Source organism: Microcebus murinus, chromosome 18 (genome assembly GCF_040939455.1).
Source record: "Microcebus murinus isolate Inina chromosome 18, M.murinus_Inina_mat1.0, whole genome shotgun sequence".
Lineage (NCBI taxonomy): Eukaryota > Metazoa > Chordata > Mammalia > Primates > Cheirogaleidae > Microcebus > Microcebus murinus.
In genome coordinates this window covers 7104129-7120438 of record NC_134121.1, presented here as the reverse complement: position 1 = coordinate 7120438, position 16310 = coordinate 7104129, and the positions used below count along the sequence as shown (strand labels likewise).

General features: G+C 47.6%; 1 protein-coding gene across 2 annotated transcripts in view; it reads left to right on the top strand.

Moving 5' to 3' along the window:
• Positions 1 to 16310, top strand: part of FBXW10B (F-box and WD repeat domain containing 10B) — a 41916-nt gene that overhangs the window by 2674 nt on the left and 22932 nt on the right. Inside the window, exons 2-8 of one of the 2 annotated variants that reach the window (XM_012747879.3) lie at positions 2961 to 3763; positions 6298 to 6462; positions 7448 to 7648; positions 7741 to 7868; positions 8611 to 8733; positions 12111 to 12220; positions 14459 to 14659. In XM_012747879.3, coding sequence (XP_012603333.2) covers positions 3259 to 3763; positions 6298 to 6462; positions 7448 to 7648; positions 7741 to 7868; positions 8611 to 8733; positions 12111 to 12220; positions 14459 to 14659 — 1433 coding nt within the window. In that variant the 5' untranslated portion in view covers positions 2961 to 3258. The remainder of the gene's footprint in view (positions 1 to 2960; positions 3764 to 6297; positions 6463 to 7447; positions 7649 to 7740; positions 7869 to 8610; positions 8734 to 12110; positions 12221 to 14458; positions 14660 to 16310) is intronic. The other variant, XM_075994045.1, reaches the window with a different exon arrangement.

Here is a 16310-nt window from a genome sequence, read left to right as displayed (position 1 = left end):
CCAGAGCTACTGAGTCAGGAAGTTTTAACAAGGCCTCTGGGGGATTCTGATGCACACTTAGCTTTAACTTGTTCTGTGCTTCCACCACCAGGAAGCAAGTGTCTGCAAGTTTCAGGACAACAGAAAGATGTTTTTGGTCACCCCAGGTGTACCCTACCTGCCTGGGAGCGGGGGTGGGTCAGCTAAGTTGAGAACCTTCCTGTGCTAAGCTCTCCTGCTTCTGGATAATGAAACATTTCTAGCCAATGCCCTGTTTCCCTGCCTTCTCCTTTTCAAACCAAAGGGCAAATTGGTGAGTTGGAAACTCACTGGTTTCTCATGAACAAAAGCTTTTTTGAAAAATTTAACTTTGCCAACAAATGTGATACCACATGATGAGAAGGTGATGGATAAGACATCACAGCTTCTCCGTGTTCCCTAATGATTATAACAATACTTCTACAGCTTTGCACACGGTGCAAAAGCCCATTCATTTGACCCTGACAGCCACCTGGGAGCTGGGTGGGACAGTCCTCTCTGTTTTATGGAGGGGAAGCAGGCTGAGAGCAGTGAGTGGATTTCCCAGGGGTATAATTCACCCTCCTACCCTGCTCACGGCAGAGCCCAGCTTGCTTCTTCGTCCTTCTATCCTGAAACCTGTGTTCTTTCCTGTCTCCCTGCTGGCTGAGCAGGGCAGCTGGCTGAGCAGGGCAGGTGGCTGAGCAGGGCAGCTGGCTGAGCAGGGCAGCTGGCTGAGCAGGGCAGGTGGCTGAGCAGGGCAGCTGGCTGAGCAGGGCAGGTGGCTGAGCAGGGCAGGTGGCTGAGCAGGGCAGGTGGCTGTGGGGCCGACAGAGGGACTGCGCTGAACTGCAGAGGCTCGGGCCCTCTGGGGCAGTGTCAGGCACGACAGCAGAGGCAGTGGGGACGCCATGTCCTCTGCCCAGCCATGTCCTCTGCCCAACCACACCTCCTGGGTTCTCCATGCCATGTGGGAGGGCGGGAAAGCAAGTGGAGGTTTGGGGCAGTATGGCGAGGGGGTTTAGCCAGCATGATGATAAAACAGAATAAAGCCGAGCAGAAAGGAGAGGCAGGGCCTGGCGCGAAGCCTGCGGGCTGCTCGTGGCCTGGACATTCGAGAGATCCCAGCGCACTTCTCCTCCCGGGACTTCCTCCACCCGCTCCCGTGCCTCACTCCGATGAGCCCTGCGAGCCTGCCGCCTCTGTGGGTGCCCCAGGCGCCACTCCCCCACCATGGCCCCATCCCACCCGGCCATCGGCCTGCCCTCCGCCCAGGCCACATTCCCCACCCAGATCCCAAGGCCCCGGCTTCCTCCAGAGTCGGGTGCGCGGCCGCCCTCTGTGAGGAAGGCAGCAGGGAGCGGCCCGCGCCCCCGCTCGCTCTGGAGCACCCCTGGTCCCCCTGTTCTCAGGAGGCGCCCTTGTGTTTCCAAGAAGCTGTTTAGAAAAGGAGGTGCCGGGCGTGGCGATGGCTGCTGTGGCCCCTGGTGTCTGAGCACTGCGGGTGTGAAGGTGCGTGTGCTGCGGCGCAGGGGACGCAAAACGCGCCGTGGCTGACGTCTCAAGCCCAGTCTAGTGGGCGCTGACGAAAGGCTGGGTGAGTTGCTGTGTGTGCGCGCGCACGTGTGCGTGTGTGTGCGTGTGTGAGTGCATGTGTGCGCGCATGTGTATGCGCGTGTGCGTGTGTGTGCGTGTGTGCATGTGCATGTGTGTATGTGTGTGTGCGTGTGTACGTGTGTGCGTGTGTGCGTGCGTGGCGCTGAAGGGGATGGGAGGGGCAGGAGTGCTGCGACGCTCACCGACATTTCTGGACGTAATCTTCACACCGCAGCACCTGCGGGGAAGGGCGACCGTGTCTTCCACAGATCAGGAAACGCGTAGGAGAGGATTGAATTGCGTGTCCAAGGCCGCACGGCTAGTGAGAAGCAGTGATGAGATTCGAGCTGCTTGCTCTCTCTCTGACCCCCAAGTTTGTGGCCTCCGTGGGGCCGCAGTCTGCACTCAAACGTGGAATAATCGCTGAGCAGGTCATCACACTGCGTCCTTATGTATGTCAGCCTCACAGATTAACATCTGAGTGTATCTGAATCTTGAAAAAGAAGCTACTTTTGTTATGTGTCTGTTAGAAATAAAAAAAATTAATAAAAACAAGATACTTTTAGCTTGTGGCACTTCTGGGGGTAACAGGCCCCCCCTACATATTCAAAAGTCTGCCTTGGGCCATCCTCTCCTTGCCACCCTGCTTTGTCGTGTGGCTGCCGTTGCCTGTCCTCCGCCCACCCCTGCGGCAACCTCCACCGCCTTCCTCTAACTGCCTGGTCGTCAGACATGGGCAGTGGGAAGGATGCAGTAATGCAGACCTTGTGGCTTTATCTGAGGTAATAATAATGACAATAGCAGCAACAACTACGCAAATATATCAATATTTTATCTACTCCTAGGAGGTAGCTACAATTTTTATCATCTATCTTCGTCTGCTCCATCCTCCTAAGTACGGCAAATACGCTGAGCCTCAGAGCGGCCAAGTGTCCTGCTCAGCACCACACAGCTGCGAAGTACTAGCGTCAAGGGTTGAACCTAGTCTTGTCTGAAGTAGGAGGATGTGTCAGAGTGCCTTAGAAACTCTTTTTCTGGGCTGCCCAACATTTGCATGGGTACCTTGGCTGCAGTGAGGTTTCTGGCCAGTGTTCTAAAGCAATTAAATAACTCTCTGTTTTTACTTGGATGATGACTTCAGAAAATGAATATGAAGATACTCAGGATCATTGGGCTTAGCCACCTCGTAACTGAACAGCTGTAAACATAAGAAGTTTACATCTTATTTTATATTCATGAATATTTAAGAGTCATCAGTAATAACAATTGAAGATCAACACCAAGCTCTATAATATATTATATTTTTTTTCTTTAAAAGGAGTCCACATGTTACTTAAATTTGACTAACAGCATTCTTGTTGTTCTAGAAATGGGATGACCAGCTCTTTCAGAACATACAGCAACTGCCTCTGCATCGTGGTGCCAGGTTTAGGAGATTTACGGTAAAGCCGTGTTTCCAAGGAGGTCGGTTCAGAAAGCCAGCCTTCTATTGGCAGTTTCTGGGAGACAGACACTTTCCATCCTCCGCAGCAGTTTGCTTTTTCCCCAGGAGATGTTTATGATTGAAAGGGCTCAGTTTGGGTATTTATCCGTTTCTCCCGTCCCCCTGGTGTTTGCTGGCATTGCAAATGGGCAAGGCTAACATGAGCTGGTTGTCTCAGGATCATGGAAAACGTGGAGTTGAGGCTCAAGAACGCCCCGTATTTTCGCTGTGAGAAGGGAAACGATTCTGTCCCCGTGTGCCAGAAGTGTGAGACGTGTGTCTTGGCGTGGAAGATCTTCTCTACCAAAGAGTGGTTCCGGAGGATCAATGAGATATCGCAGACGAGGTTTCTAGTTAGCATTCTGGAGCAGCTAAATAACTTATATTTGTTACATTATTTCCAAAATATCCTTCAGGCCACACAGGGGAAGGATTTCATCTATAGCAGGTCCCGGATCAACCTCAGCAAGAAGGAGGGGAAAACCGTGAGGTACCCCTTGAACCAGATGTTGGATAAAACCATAGAACAGAAGATGAAGGAGATGCTGTACTGGTTTGGGAACAGCACGCACCAGACTAAGGCCAATTACACTCTCTTGCTTCTGCAGATGTGCGACCCCAAACTGCTGCTCACGGCTGCCAATGTGATCAGAGTCCTGTTTCTGAGAGGGCAGAACAATATCTCAGGTAAACAAGGGCCCACAAAGGCCACAGAGCAAGACCTCGGGAGCCTGCAGGGAGCTGCAGGTGTGGACGAGCTCAGGTAGATGGGGAGTGTCCAGAGTGCAGCAGGGTTCTTTGAGCTGACCCTTGTTCTGACACCTGATCCTGTTTACCAAAGGAGAAACTGAGGAATGTAACTTCCTTCGAGAAACTGTAAAATGGCAAATGCAGGAAGAAATACAGAACTTTTAAATGTCAAGCATTTAAAGTGGATTTTTGCATCCCTCAGACTGAGAAATGTCTGGTCTCTGCTTCTGACCACTTAGTTCTGCTGTCGCTCCTGCCTTAGGGACTGCACTGGGCTGGAGAGGGGGGTAAGGGAGAAGCTGCTAAATTGTTTTGCCTTCAGCTGCCCTGCCCAGAAACCAGGCCAAAGGTCAAACCTTGGGGCTTTTTTTTTTTTTATTCACTTCACCATATTCCTTGCTTACACATAAAATCAAACCTTGGAGTAGACTTTCTCCAAGGCTAGAGATAGCTGAAGGACCACCTCTATACAGGGTGGCAGTTCTCAAACTGTAGCTTGTATCTGGTCTCCAGGAGGGCTTGTTAATTAAAACGCAGACTTCTGGGCTCCTCCCCCAGAGCTCTGACTGGGCAGGTCTGAGGCGGGGCCCAGGATTCCCTATTTCTTTTTTTTGTTTGTTTGTTTTGAGACAGAGTCTTGCTTTGTTGCCCAGGCTAGAGTGAGTGCCGCAGCGTCAGCCTAGCTCACAGCAACCTCAAACTCCTGGGCTCCAGCAATCCTTCTGCCTCAGCCTCCCGAGTAGCTGGGACTACAGGCATGCACCACCACGCCCGGCTAATTTTTTCTATATATATTAGTTGGCCAATTAATTTCTTTCTATTTATAGTAGAGACGGGGTCTCGCTCTTGCTCAGGCTGGTTTGAACTCCTGACCTCGAGCAATCCACCCGCCTCGGTCTCCCAGAGTGCTAGGATTATAGGTGTGAGCCACTGTGCCCCACCTGGATTCCCTATTTCTAACAAGTTCCCGGCTGAGGCTGATGCGATGTTGCTGGTCTGGGGGCCTCACTTTGAGAATCACTGGTTTAGGTGTTCGTGAGAGAATATTAGAAATGTCTGGCCAGCTGGTTCAGAGACACAAAAGAAACCAGAAGGGAGGCCAGAGACTTGTGATCAGGAGTGGTTGGGAGGGGGAAATCCAGGGTGGAGAAGGGCAGGTGCTGGTGGGGTCGTGGGTGGGGGTGGGGGTGGTTGGGGTGGGGGGTGAGCCGAGGCTGGGAGGAAGCAGCCCTTGGAGGAGTTTCAGAGTTTGGGCTCTTAAAGGTGCATAATTCCTATCGCCAGGGAGGCTTGACTTTGGGTCACATTTGTAGACTAATGGAATCCTAAAGAATTTTAAAGTTAGATGATCTAGGAAGCAATTAGATTGCAATATATGTCACTTCTTTAGTGTGTCAGGGGTATAAAAGAAGGATAATATAGAATAAAGACCTGGTGAAAGAAATTAGAGAATCCTCAGTTGTCAAAACTATAAATTAGATCAGAGATCAACTAGTCCAATTCCTTAATTTTATAGATAAGGAGGCCAAAGTTTGGGGAATCTGAGGGATTGGCTTAGGTCACCCAGCAAGTGGGCTGAAAACCTATCTCCTCTGGAGCACCTTGCACTGGCCACACTCCCCACAGGGGAGGCCTGGTGTACACACGTGACGCGCTCCCCACTTCCTTTCTAAGGCCTCATCATGCACTGTGGGAATGGGCTATTTGTCTTGGATTGTGTGAGTCCTGTTAGCAGCCTTCCTTGTTTCCTAGGGAAGACTCTCTTTAAAAACTTAAACTTTCCTAGCACTCTGGGAGGCCAAGGTGGGTGGATTGCTCGAGGTCTGGAGTTCGAAACCAGCCTGAGCAAGAGCGAAACCCCATCTCTTCTAAAAATAGAAAGAAATTAATTGACCGACTAAAAATATATATACAAAAAATTAGCTGGGCATGGTGGCACATGCCTGTAGTCCCAGCTACGCGGGAGGCTGAGGCAGGAGGATTGCTTGAGCCCAGGAGTTTGAGGTTGCTGTGAGCTAGGCTGACGCCACGGCACTCACTCAAGCCTGGGCAACAAAGTGAGACTCTGTCTCAAAAAAAAAAAAAAAAAAAAAATCAAAAACAAAAACTTAAATTTTCTAATATGACTCAAGGGAAGTTATTTCTGTCATTAAAGAAACTCAGCGAGAGCTTCCAAAAAGCAGTCTTACTTGAAGCTCCTGCCCACGACTCTCTCTCTCCTTGTATTAAATATCAATATGAGCCCTAATACATTTTGTATTGGAGATGGGCTGAAAGTCAAACGGGGGCCTGCTGAGATCTTTGCACAGAAACTCAGAGGCCCCAAATAAAAACAGACATAGCTGCCCTGTTCCGTTTTGTGTATATTTTTTTAAAAAGGAAGGAAAAATAAAACCATTTCTCTCCACCGCATTTTCCTCCACACACCTGCTTTTTAAAGAGCAATTTTGTCTTGGTCTTTTGTTTTTCAGGGCTTGATCAAGATACCACCAATGTGTATTTTTTACCCGAAAGAAAGTACAGCCCCACCTCTGAGACCTCACATGTCTATTGGGCAGCTAAAACTCAGCAGACATCCTTTCCTTTGTCCAGATCCTCAAGAAGTGAAAATGTGCAGGGGAGAGCATCTAATCCTGGTGAGTGAGCTCATAGCAAGGAAGCCCATGTATGTGAGATTGGGGAGTCCCGGTGGACTTGGAGGGGCTGGCAGGACAGTAGCATTTGGGGATGGTGGATTTTGGAAACTCACATTCACATAGCACCTACAATGTGTAGGGCTCTTTGATATTTTTTTCCTCGTCTAATCCTTACAGCTGGTAAGGGGAGGAGCAAGGATTAAAATTGGTCGGTATATTCTAAAGCACTTGTTTCACCTAGAGACACTAGAAAATAGAGATCAGAAAGGAAACTATCAGGGGTTTCCTTTGAGTCCTCCTGCCCCAGGCCACAACCCGTCACCCAGGCCCTGTACTCTGGCATGGTGGGCAGCTCTAGAATCTAGCCCATCGGCAACTATTTTTGTAGCATTGGATTTCAGTCTTGAGGAGGGAGTAAAAACAGTGAGGAATTAGGTCCCTGAACTCCAGGCCCTCCTAAATTGGGTTCTGAAGTAAGAAATGTACATGAAATATAGGAAACACAATATACCAGAGGAAATATCATAAGAAACACAAAGCATAGATTCTAAAACACTTTTTTTATGGGAGATTTCAAATTTCAGAAGTAGATAGAACAGTATGAGAACCACCCAAATAACCATCACCCAGTTTCAACAATGATCAACATTTTACTACTCTTATTTTATCCGTCCCCCCTTTTGTGTTATAAATTGTTTATAATTTTTTCTTGTTGCAATATTTTCAAGGAAATTCCAGACATCATGCCATTTCAGACTTTGCTAATATAGATGTCTCCTTGAACTGGGAAGGCTGAAAAGTACACGCATGTTTGGGTCAGGAGCTTCTTTTGTCATGTAGACAAAGAGGTGACAGAAATCCAGTGGCCTAAGGGTAGACTCTGATGAGCTTTATTTTGGGGAGAGCTTTTGGCAAGGACTTGTTCTTGGCCTGGAGTTATGACAGAGATAACTCAACCAAGTATTTTTCTCTGGCTTCATTCTAGAGGGACAATGGAAGAGTTCGCTGCAGTGTATTTCGGAGATGAATAGGCTGTTTACTGGGAAAGTGAGCATTGCCAAGTCTGGGAACAGCCCCTGCAGTCTGTTGGTTGACCTGGAAGAGGTCAAGGACGTGTCTTCTGTGTTCAGCAAATACCGAGACTTCATTCGTCACCTGCCCATCCACCTCTCCAAGTACATTTTAAGTATGCTGGGATGTACTAGAGGTTTCTCAGACATCTCCCATCTTGGCCCAGTTCTGGGGTTTCTGGGTCCATCTTTGTTTTTTTTCCTCCAGGATTTCTAGACAGAAACACCTTGAACAGGTGTGCTTTCGTGAGCCAGCACTGGGCCACCGTGGCTCATCAGGTCAGGATGGACATGTCGTCGCACATCTTCGTTCAGAACCAGATTTCTGTCTTGCAGGTACTTCCTGGCCGGGAGGGAGCCCCGAGACCCGCCTCACTTCCGTGTGGAGGCTGGCCTGACCTTTCCGTCTCCCTGGCAGACCCCTGGCTGGCCGCCCGCTCTGCATGGGGCTCCTTAGGCTTCCGCAGTCCCTTCCGTTTGGTCCGGACTCCCGTCAGTCACCATTTGCTCTCTCGTTGTCAGTGCGGCCAGCGGGGCCAGCATGCACAGAAACCTCTCAGGAGCAGAGAGGCAGGCCCTTTCCAAAACCTCGCAAGACAGGGAAATGTTTTGCCCCGGGGAGTTTTGTTGCGGCTTATGCAATAAGAAAGCCACAAGTATGTTTCTGCGTCGGCCTCATATGGCACAGAGACATTCACAAGGCCACAAAGTATATTTTTAGGTTGAAAGGCAGTTTCCCTCCGGATAGTAATCATCTCCAGCATCTTTAGTTCTTAGTTTCTTGCTGGAAGCCTCGTCCTAAGCCATGGGTTCTTGGTAGCTTGGGTTTTTCCCAGTAGAGAGGTGACAGGACGAGTGTAGTGTGGAGGCTGCTGCCGCCATCTCCCGCTGGCCCCCTGCAGGCATCTGGTGTTCCGCCCCCTCCTCCCGTCAGTCTGCACACACGGCGGCACAGCTGGCCGGCCGGGCCTTCCTTCCTCAGCCAGGGCTTACCCGTCTTTCAGCTTTTGCCAAGAACTACTTTTTCCTTCCTCCTGGAGAATGGAAGCAAGAGCAGCCTCTTTCTGTCTTTCCCCAGGGGTCCTACACGAGGGGAATAAATCCTAATTACGCCAACAGGCTGCCTGTCCCAGTCCCTAAAGTGACAGATGAGGGGAAGCGTGCGCGTGCAAAAAGCCAGAAATGGAAGCCGAGAACGAAGGTGGGTTCCAGCAGCACCTGGGGACAGTGGCTGTGAGTGTCCCATTCTCAGCAGCCACTGAAGGCTGAAGCGCAGACTCAGCCCTTGAATAAGGACTGAGGACCACAGCAGGTAACGGCCCCTAAGGGAGACCAGAGTTCTTCCTGGTTGCCACTGACTTGCCAGTCACCTCCTCTTCTTAAGCCTTGATTTCCTCGTCTGTTGAATGAGCGGGTGATCTGGTTGTCCCCTCGGTTCTTCCTTACTTCAAACCCCATGGCATGTTCTGAGTCCACGGCCCTAGGCCACTTAGTGGAGAGTTGCAGGCCAGGAGCCACGCTGGCCACAGCCGGGCTTCCCCTCAACACTATCAGGCCTGCCTCTGGGGGCGGCAGGCGTGTGCGGCTCAGGGACAAGGACGCGTGGGGAGGGCCAGGGCTGGCCCTGGACGTCCAGGGCCTGGAATGAGTTCAGCTTCCTTGTCTCTCACTTCCAGGGTCCTTTTCGTTACAGGATAGGAGAGAGTTAATTGACTGTAGCCTCCCCACCAATTCTTGGGCAGTGATGAAGAAGGGTAATTGGAAGGCTCTTGGGCTCGGTGCCTTGCCCGTGCAGGCCTGGTAGTCATTGCTAAGCCATTACATTCCTGCCCGCTCCTCTCTGCTCAAGGTCCCTCTGTTTCAAAGTCTATTCAACTGGCCCAAAAAGGGTACGAAATGAGGAGTGGGCCGGGCGCGGTGGCTCACGCCTGTAATCCTGGCTCTCTGGGAGGCCGAGGCGGGCGGATTGCTCAAGGTCAGGAGTTCGAAACCAGCCTGAGCAAGAGCGAGACCCCGTCTCTACTATAAATAGAAAGAAATTAATTGGCCAACTAACATATACAAAAAATTAGCCGGGCATGGTGGCACATGCCTGTAGTCCCAGCTACTTGGGAGGCTGAGGCAGCAGGATTGCTTGAGCCAGGAGTTTGAGGTTGCTGTGAGCTAGGCTGACGCCACGGCACTCACTCTAGCCTGGGCAACAAAGCGAGACTCTGTCTTAAAAAAAAAAAAAAAAAGAAGAAATGAGGAGTGATCTGACTGTAGCTCCCCATGAGGAAGTTGTATGTTATAAATTAGAATTTGAGAGATAAAAGCATCCAGAGAGATGATGTAGCCTGCGTAGACAGACATGCTGGGGACAGACGGTCACGCGAGGGAGGAGCGGGCGGTGGGCAGTGGAGGGTGGGGGCTGTGCTGTGGTGAGTGGGGAGTTGATCCCATCCCAGCAGCCAGTTGCTGCTCAGCTCCTGCCGATTATTGCCCTGGGGCGCTGTGGGCTTGCCCCAGCATCTGGCCTTCAAGAGAAGATAGAAATCCAAACTATCACATGAAACCTCTTTCCCTAAATGCTGGCAACCAAATAAAAGCATTTCATAAAACGACGTGGGCCAGAAAAAAAGCACATTTGTGAATCTCATTGGACCTGCAATTTTTCATTTCTGAGCTGGTCCACTCACCTATTTTATAGATAAAACAACTGAGGCTCAGAGAGGTCAAGATTTCCCCTCCAGTTGAGTGATAAAGGCACGATTCGAATGCAGACCTGCTCTTTCCAAGCCTGTTGCTCTATTGAGTGTAAGAAAATGCATGCCCTTCTTCCTTGGGTGAAGTAGTTAGTAATGGCCCAACAACAAGGACTGCTCAGAAGTGTTCGATGTTCTAGGAACGCATAAGTTAAGAAAAGGGAGAGAAATAGGAAAAGCAGCATGGAGACTGGAGAGAACAGCGAGACTAAGCAGTTACGGGGTCTCCAAGGAGGCTGTGAGTGCCCCGAGGGGAGCCGACGGCCATGAACACAGTGGCACGCCAGGCATGGAGCCGACGGCGTGGCCATACACCATTTGCTTGGTATTCACCGTGGGTCAGGGAGGATCATCACTCCTGGTTTATGGATGTGGACATTAAGGATGTGATGTCGGGAAACTTGCCCACAGTCTCTGGCCAGTGGTAGAGCTGGGATTTGAACCCAGGTCTTTTCCCTCCCAATGACTCTGCCAGGTGGCTTCTAGGGCTCACAAAACTTAGGAGATGAGCAAAGGCCAGGGAATTCCCGCCTGGGCCAGGAGAAGCTGGGAGGACGGGTTGGATTCAAGCCAGGATATGGGACGGTGCTCGGACACTGGAGGGGAGGCAGGTTGGCAGAGTCCTCTGGGGGCCGACTTTTCGGTGGGCATCGCTATGTGGTTAAAGATTGAGGAGGAGAGTGAGCGGAGGAAAGAGGGCCTCGGGGAAGAGCCTAAAGGCATGGAGAAGGCTAAGGTTTTGGAAGGAGACTTCAGAGGAGAGGTTCCCAGGAGGACTCTGGGCTGCAAACACAATCTGTGGGCTTCTTTGCTTTCATGATAAACTCAGTCTACTTTTTTTCCCCTGCCAGTCTAGTGTGACTGTTATTTCCTGCTTTTTGAGGGTGGTATATGGCTGGGAAGAAAAGTGGAACTGGGAGTCCAATTCAGTCATCTATGCCAGACTTTAGCGTGCCTGGCATGCCTTAACTGCTCAGGAAGTGTGCGATGGAGGAAGGAGGGACGGAGGGAAGGAAGAAAGGAAGGAAGACAAAAGGAGGAAAGGAAGGAAAAGAGGGAAAAAGGAAGAAAGGAAAAAGGAAAGAAGGAAGGAAGATGGAAGGAAGGTAGAAGTAAGGAAGGAAGGAAAGAAGGAAGGAAGGAAAGAAGGAAGGAAGGAAGGAAAGAAGGAAGGAAGGAAAGAAGGAAGGAAGGTAGAAGGAAGGATGGATGGATTGATTGAGAAGCAGAGGAGAGTACTCCTGTTGAGGCTTGATAAAATTTATTTCTCCTTCCTGAGACACCTCTTCTGTAAACTGATAGGAACATGTTGAGCTGCTTGTGAGGCAGCTGTAAGAACAGATGGAAGTTGCAGACGTGTGAACGCCTGGAGATGCGAATGCATAGAGCGTGAGCAGTGATTCCACACAGGGCTTAAGTTCCCATGGGTGTGCTTTGTGCTCTCAGGTACCTGGACTATAACTGTGAAACCCCAATTTCCATGCAATGGCCGGGCACACGGCACCCGTGGTCATACCCTTTGTGAGTTCATTTTTGGAAAAGTTGTATAATCAGTGACATGTGGAATTCAGCCTCAAAAGTTCATAGAATTAGAACACACAGAAAATATAAAAAGGTGAAAGTAGAATTAGGCCGCTTGACTCTGCACTCTAACTCGTGGATCACTTTGGTGCCTGCTCCTGGGCCCCTCCCCTTCACACACAGCAGCAGCCGCAGACTTCCACGGAAGAATCCAGAATCCTCGGGGCCTGTGCCTTTGCCAGGGGGACCCTAGGGGTCTGGGACTGTGGGTAAAGGTGCCGCCATACTCTGACTCCAAGTATTCCATTGTTAGAATGACTACAGCCTGTGGACCGCATACCAGAACCAGGAAACTCAGCAGGTCATGATGGAGGAGAGAAACGTTTTCTGCGGGACCTACAACGTCCGCGTCATCTCCGACATGTAGGTGCCAGGGTCAGAGCCTCGGTCTCTGGGACCCTTCAGTCACTCGCACTTGCATCCCGGATTCCCCTGGCCCTTGTTTGCTTGGAAATGTGGTCCTCTCCTCCCCTCCAGCTCCAGCCCCGAATTCCCACGACATTGGTGCTTAATTTTGCACCGTTCTCGGCAGTGGGTAGAGAACACTTTCCCTTTATAAATTTTGTGTATACTGACCAGCAACCTTTTGCACAAGTCACATTCATGAAATCTTTATTTTTTTCAGATATTTTTATCATTATTATTATTTTTTTGAGACTGAGTCTCACTCTGTCACCCAGGCTAGAGTGTAGTAGCATAATTGTGCCTCATTGCAGCCTCAGACTCCTAGGCTCAAGTGAATCTCCTGCCTCTGCCTTCTGAGTAGCTGAGGCTACAGATGCCCACCACCATGCCTGGCTGATTTTTTCTATTTTTAGTAGAGATGGGGTCTCCCTGTTGCTCAGGCTGGTCTCGAACTCCTGAGCTCAAGCTATCCTCCTGCCTTGGCCTCTCAGAGTGCTAGGATTATCTTTATTATATTATTTTAATTTTAGAAGTAATATATGCTTATTGGAAAAAAAATCCTCCAAGTACCAGAAAATGTATAGAGAAAGCAGAGATCTCCTACAATCTTGTCCCCTAGAGATAACCACCATTAACATTGATGTGTACCCCTTCTAGAATTTGCTCTTTGCACACATAGCATGTATTTTAAATAGAAATGGGGAAATGCTGCATACATTTCTGTAACCCAATTCAGCAAATTACTGTGGATATCTTTCCATGGTAAATATGAAAATTGTATTTATAATAATTGCATAATGTAACATTATTTGGTTACACTATTAAGAAGAAGGCCCTTTAATAATCAACTTTCTGCCATACTTTAGACCTAAGACTTTGGTTTTTATTCATAAGGTTTTAGGAGGGCCATCTCTACTTTATTTTTGGCCATTAATCTTATTAACAAATTGCATCTTGAAAGTAGACCAGAAAGTATGGGGAAGACAAAGCAGACAGGGAAAGGCCAAGTTGAGTTTTGTGGACAGTGTGGCAATGATTGCTCTGTAGAAGAGACGGTGACTGAACTCCAGATATGACAAACGGAATGAGGAAAAAATGTCAAAAATTACTCCTCTATTTAGAGTGACTATACATCCCTGTTTATTGGAGTAATCCCACTTTACTCTGTAGTCCTAGTGTACTTAATAATAGTGTCCTCTTTCACAATAAAAAAAATGTGGACAATAATTATTTGATTATCCTGTACATATTGTACCTATTTGCTAATAATCCCATGATTTGAAAGTTAGTTCAGGCCGGGCGCATTGACTCACGCCAACGCAGGCAGAGGCGAGCAGATCGTTTGAGGTCAGGAGTTCAAGACCAGCCTGAGCAAGAGCGAGACCCCTGTTACTACTATAAATAGAAAGAAATGAGCTGGACAACTAAAAATATATAGAAAAAATTAGCCTGGCATGGTGGCACATGCCTGTAGTCCCAGCTACTCGGGGGGCTGAGGCAGGAGGATCACTTGAGCCCAGGAATTTGAGGTTGCTGTGAGCTAGGCTGATGCCACGGCACTCTAGCATGGGCAACAGAATGAGACTCTGTCGAAAGAAAGAAAGAAAGAAAGAAAGAAAGAAAGAAAGAAAGAAAGAAAGAAAGAAAGAAAGAAAATGAGTTCAACTCACCTGGTTTTATTGGACTATAAGCCCACTGAAAGTGCATTGCCAGGTCTATATCTTATTTTCAATGGTACCCACTAGCACAGGCCTTTGAGCCTAATGTATGCTCCTTGGATATCCATTAAAGGAAAAAAAGAAAAGAAAGCGATGTGTGTAAGGCTTCCCAACTGTGTTCCTCTGAGCTTTTCCATGAAGAAAGGTTTCCATGGTCAAATAAATCTAGGCAATGCTACATGCTCTATTCTCTCTCTTTGGGATTTAGCATACCTTAGCAGAATTTTTTTTTTTTTTTTTAATTTTGCCTTGTGTCTTTAGATTTTAAATCTACCTGAAATGCATTTTTGTCATGGTATAAGGGTAGGGATTCCCTCAGGGACTGTTAATACTCAGCCGCCTTCTGTTGCCTCCCTTCTCAAAAGGCCTTCAATTTTGCATGGCACCACCGTTGTATGCAAAAGTCACCCGCTATGTAAGTTCCAGGGAGGACCTGAACTCTGCCTTCATGGATAACCCTTTTCCCCTGGCAACTCAGGTGGGACAGAAACAGAGTCATCCACTATGCTGGGGGAGATTTGGTGGCCGTGTCATCTAATCGGAAGATCCACCTTCTGGACATCATGCAATTCACGAAGTTACCCATGGAGTTCCGGGGCCACGCCGGGAGTGTCCGGGCCCTCTTCTTGCGTGAGGAGGAAAAGTTTCTCCTAAGCGGAAGTTATGATCTAAGTATCAGGTGAGAGGTCTGAGGACAGGGTCCCCATCCACCTGGGGCCCCAAGGCAGCTTGTGGAAGGAGTGCGGCTGCTTTTTCCTATTTATATTTATTGAAAAGTGGTACTGACTTCTAGAATACCTACAACGTTTTTCTTTTGGCAGTGTAAAATACAAGCATTTACATATCGTTTAAACTTTGGATGAAATAGATTTGTAACAATTATCAGATATATTTTCTAGTTGATTACTATGAATCGGAAAGGTTTCTTTTTTTTAGCGTTCATAGATGAAGACATAATTTATATTTCTTCTTATAGATTCCTTCAGGGGTAAGTAGTTTTTTGTGGGAATAAAATACAGTATAGAAGCAAAATAGTGTTTAAAATGTATTTATACATATATTTTTAAACAATTCAATTAACATCCATATACCCATTACTCAGGCCAAGAAATAGGAGGTAACCATGCTCCACAACTCTCCTGTGTCCTTCTCTTCTTGCTTCTTTCTTCCTTCCAACCAGAGGTAATGTTGTCCTAAGTTTTATACTAATTATTCCCTTGGTATCTCTTTATAGTTTTCACTTTCTGCTTATATATCTCCAAATATATTAATTACTTTTGCCCATTTTTGACCTTAATATAAATAGAATCATATTTTTAGAATTCATCAGTACTCAATTCTTACATTGAACTGTGTTTTTGAGATTCACCCGTATGATTTGGGTAACAAATTAATTTATTTTGATGGAGTTATAGTATTTTATTGGATGATTGTATCATAACTCATTTATGTATTTTTCCCTTGGCGAACATTTGCACTGTTTCTAGTTTTTAATTCTTTCAAAGAATGCTGCCATGGACATGTTGTTTGGTGCTCACGTGCATGAGTTTTTTTAAAGGTATATTCTTAGCAGGAGCATTCCTAGGAAGGAGTACTAAACTGGTTTCCAAAGTGGTTGTGTTAATTTACATTCCCACCAGCAGGTTATGAGAATATCCCTTGTTATAGATCCTCACCAATGCTTAGTATCGTCAGTCTTTAACAGTTTTGTCGATCTGATGGGTATTGAATAAAACCCAGTGGGTTTTATTGGGGTTTTAATCTTAATTAATTGCTAATGAAGTTGAACACCTTTTTGTATGTGTATTAGTCAGAGTTATGAACCAATGGGATTTGTATACATATAGAAACATAGAAAGAGATTTATTATAAGGCCTTGACTTGCATGATCATGAAGGCTGACAAGCCCAAAATCTGCAGTGTGGGCCAGGAGGCTGGACACCAGGAGAGCTGACGGTACTGATGAAGCCCAAGGCCACCTGTTGGAGAATTCCCTCTTGCTTGGGGAAATCAGACTTTGGTTCTATTCAGGCCTTCAGCTGACCATACGGGGCCCACCCACATTACGGAGGGCAGTCTGCTTTGCTCAACGTTCACTGATTTAAATGTTAACCTCATCCAATAACACCTTCCACATTGACACCTAAAATTCACCATCATAATATGTTTTGGACCCATTTGTGCTTCCTCTTCTATAAATTGATGTTCAGTGCTTTATTTATTTTTTTTGCACTTTTTTGTTGATTTATATATCCTTTTCTTTTTGATTCATACGATTTTTTTGTAATTTCTGGATACTAATTCTTTATTTTTGTGTTGCAAATTTCTTT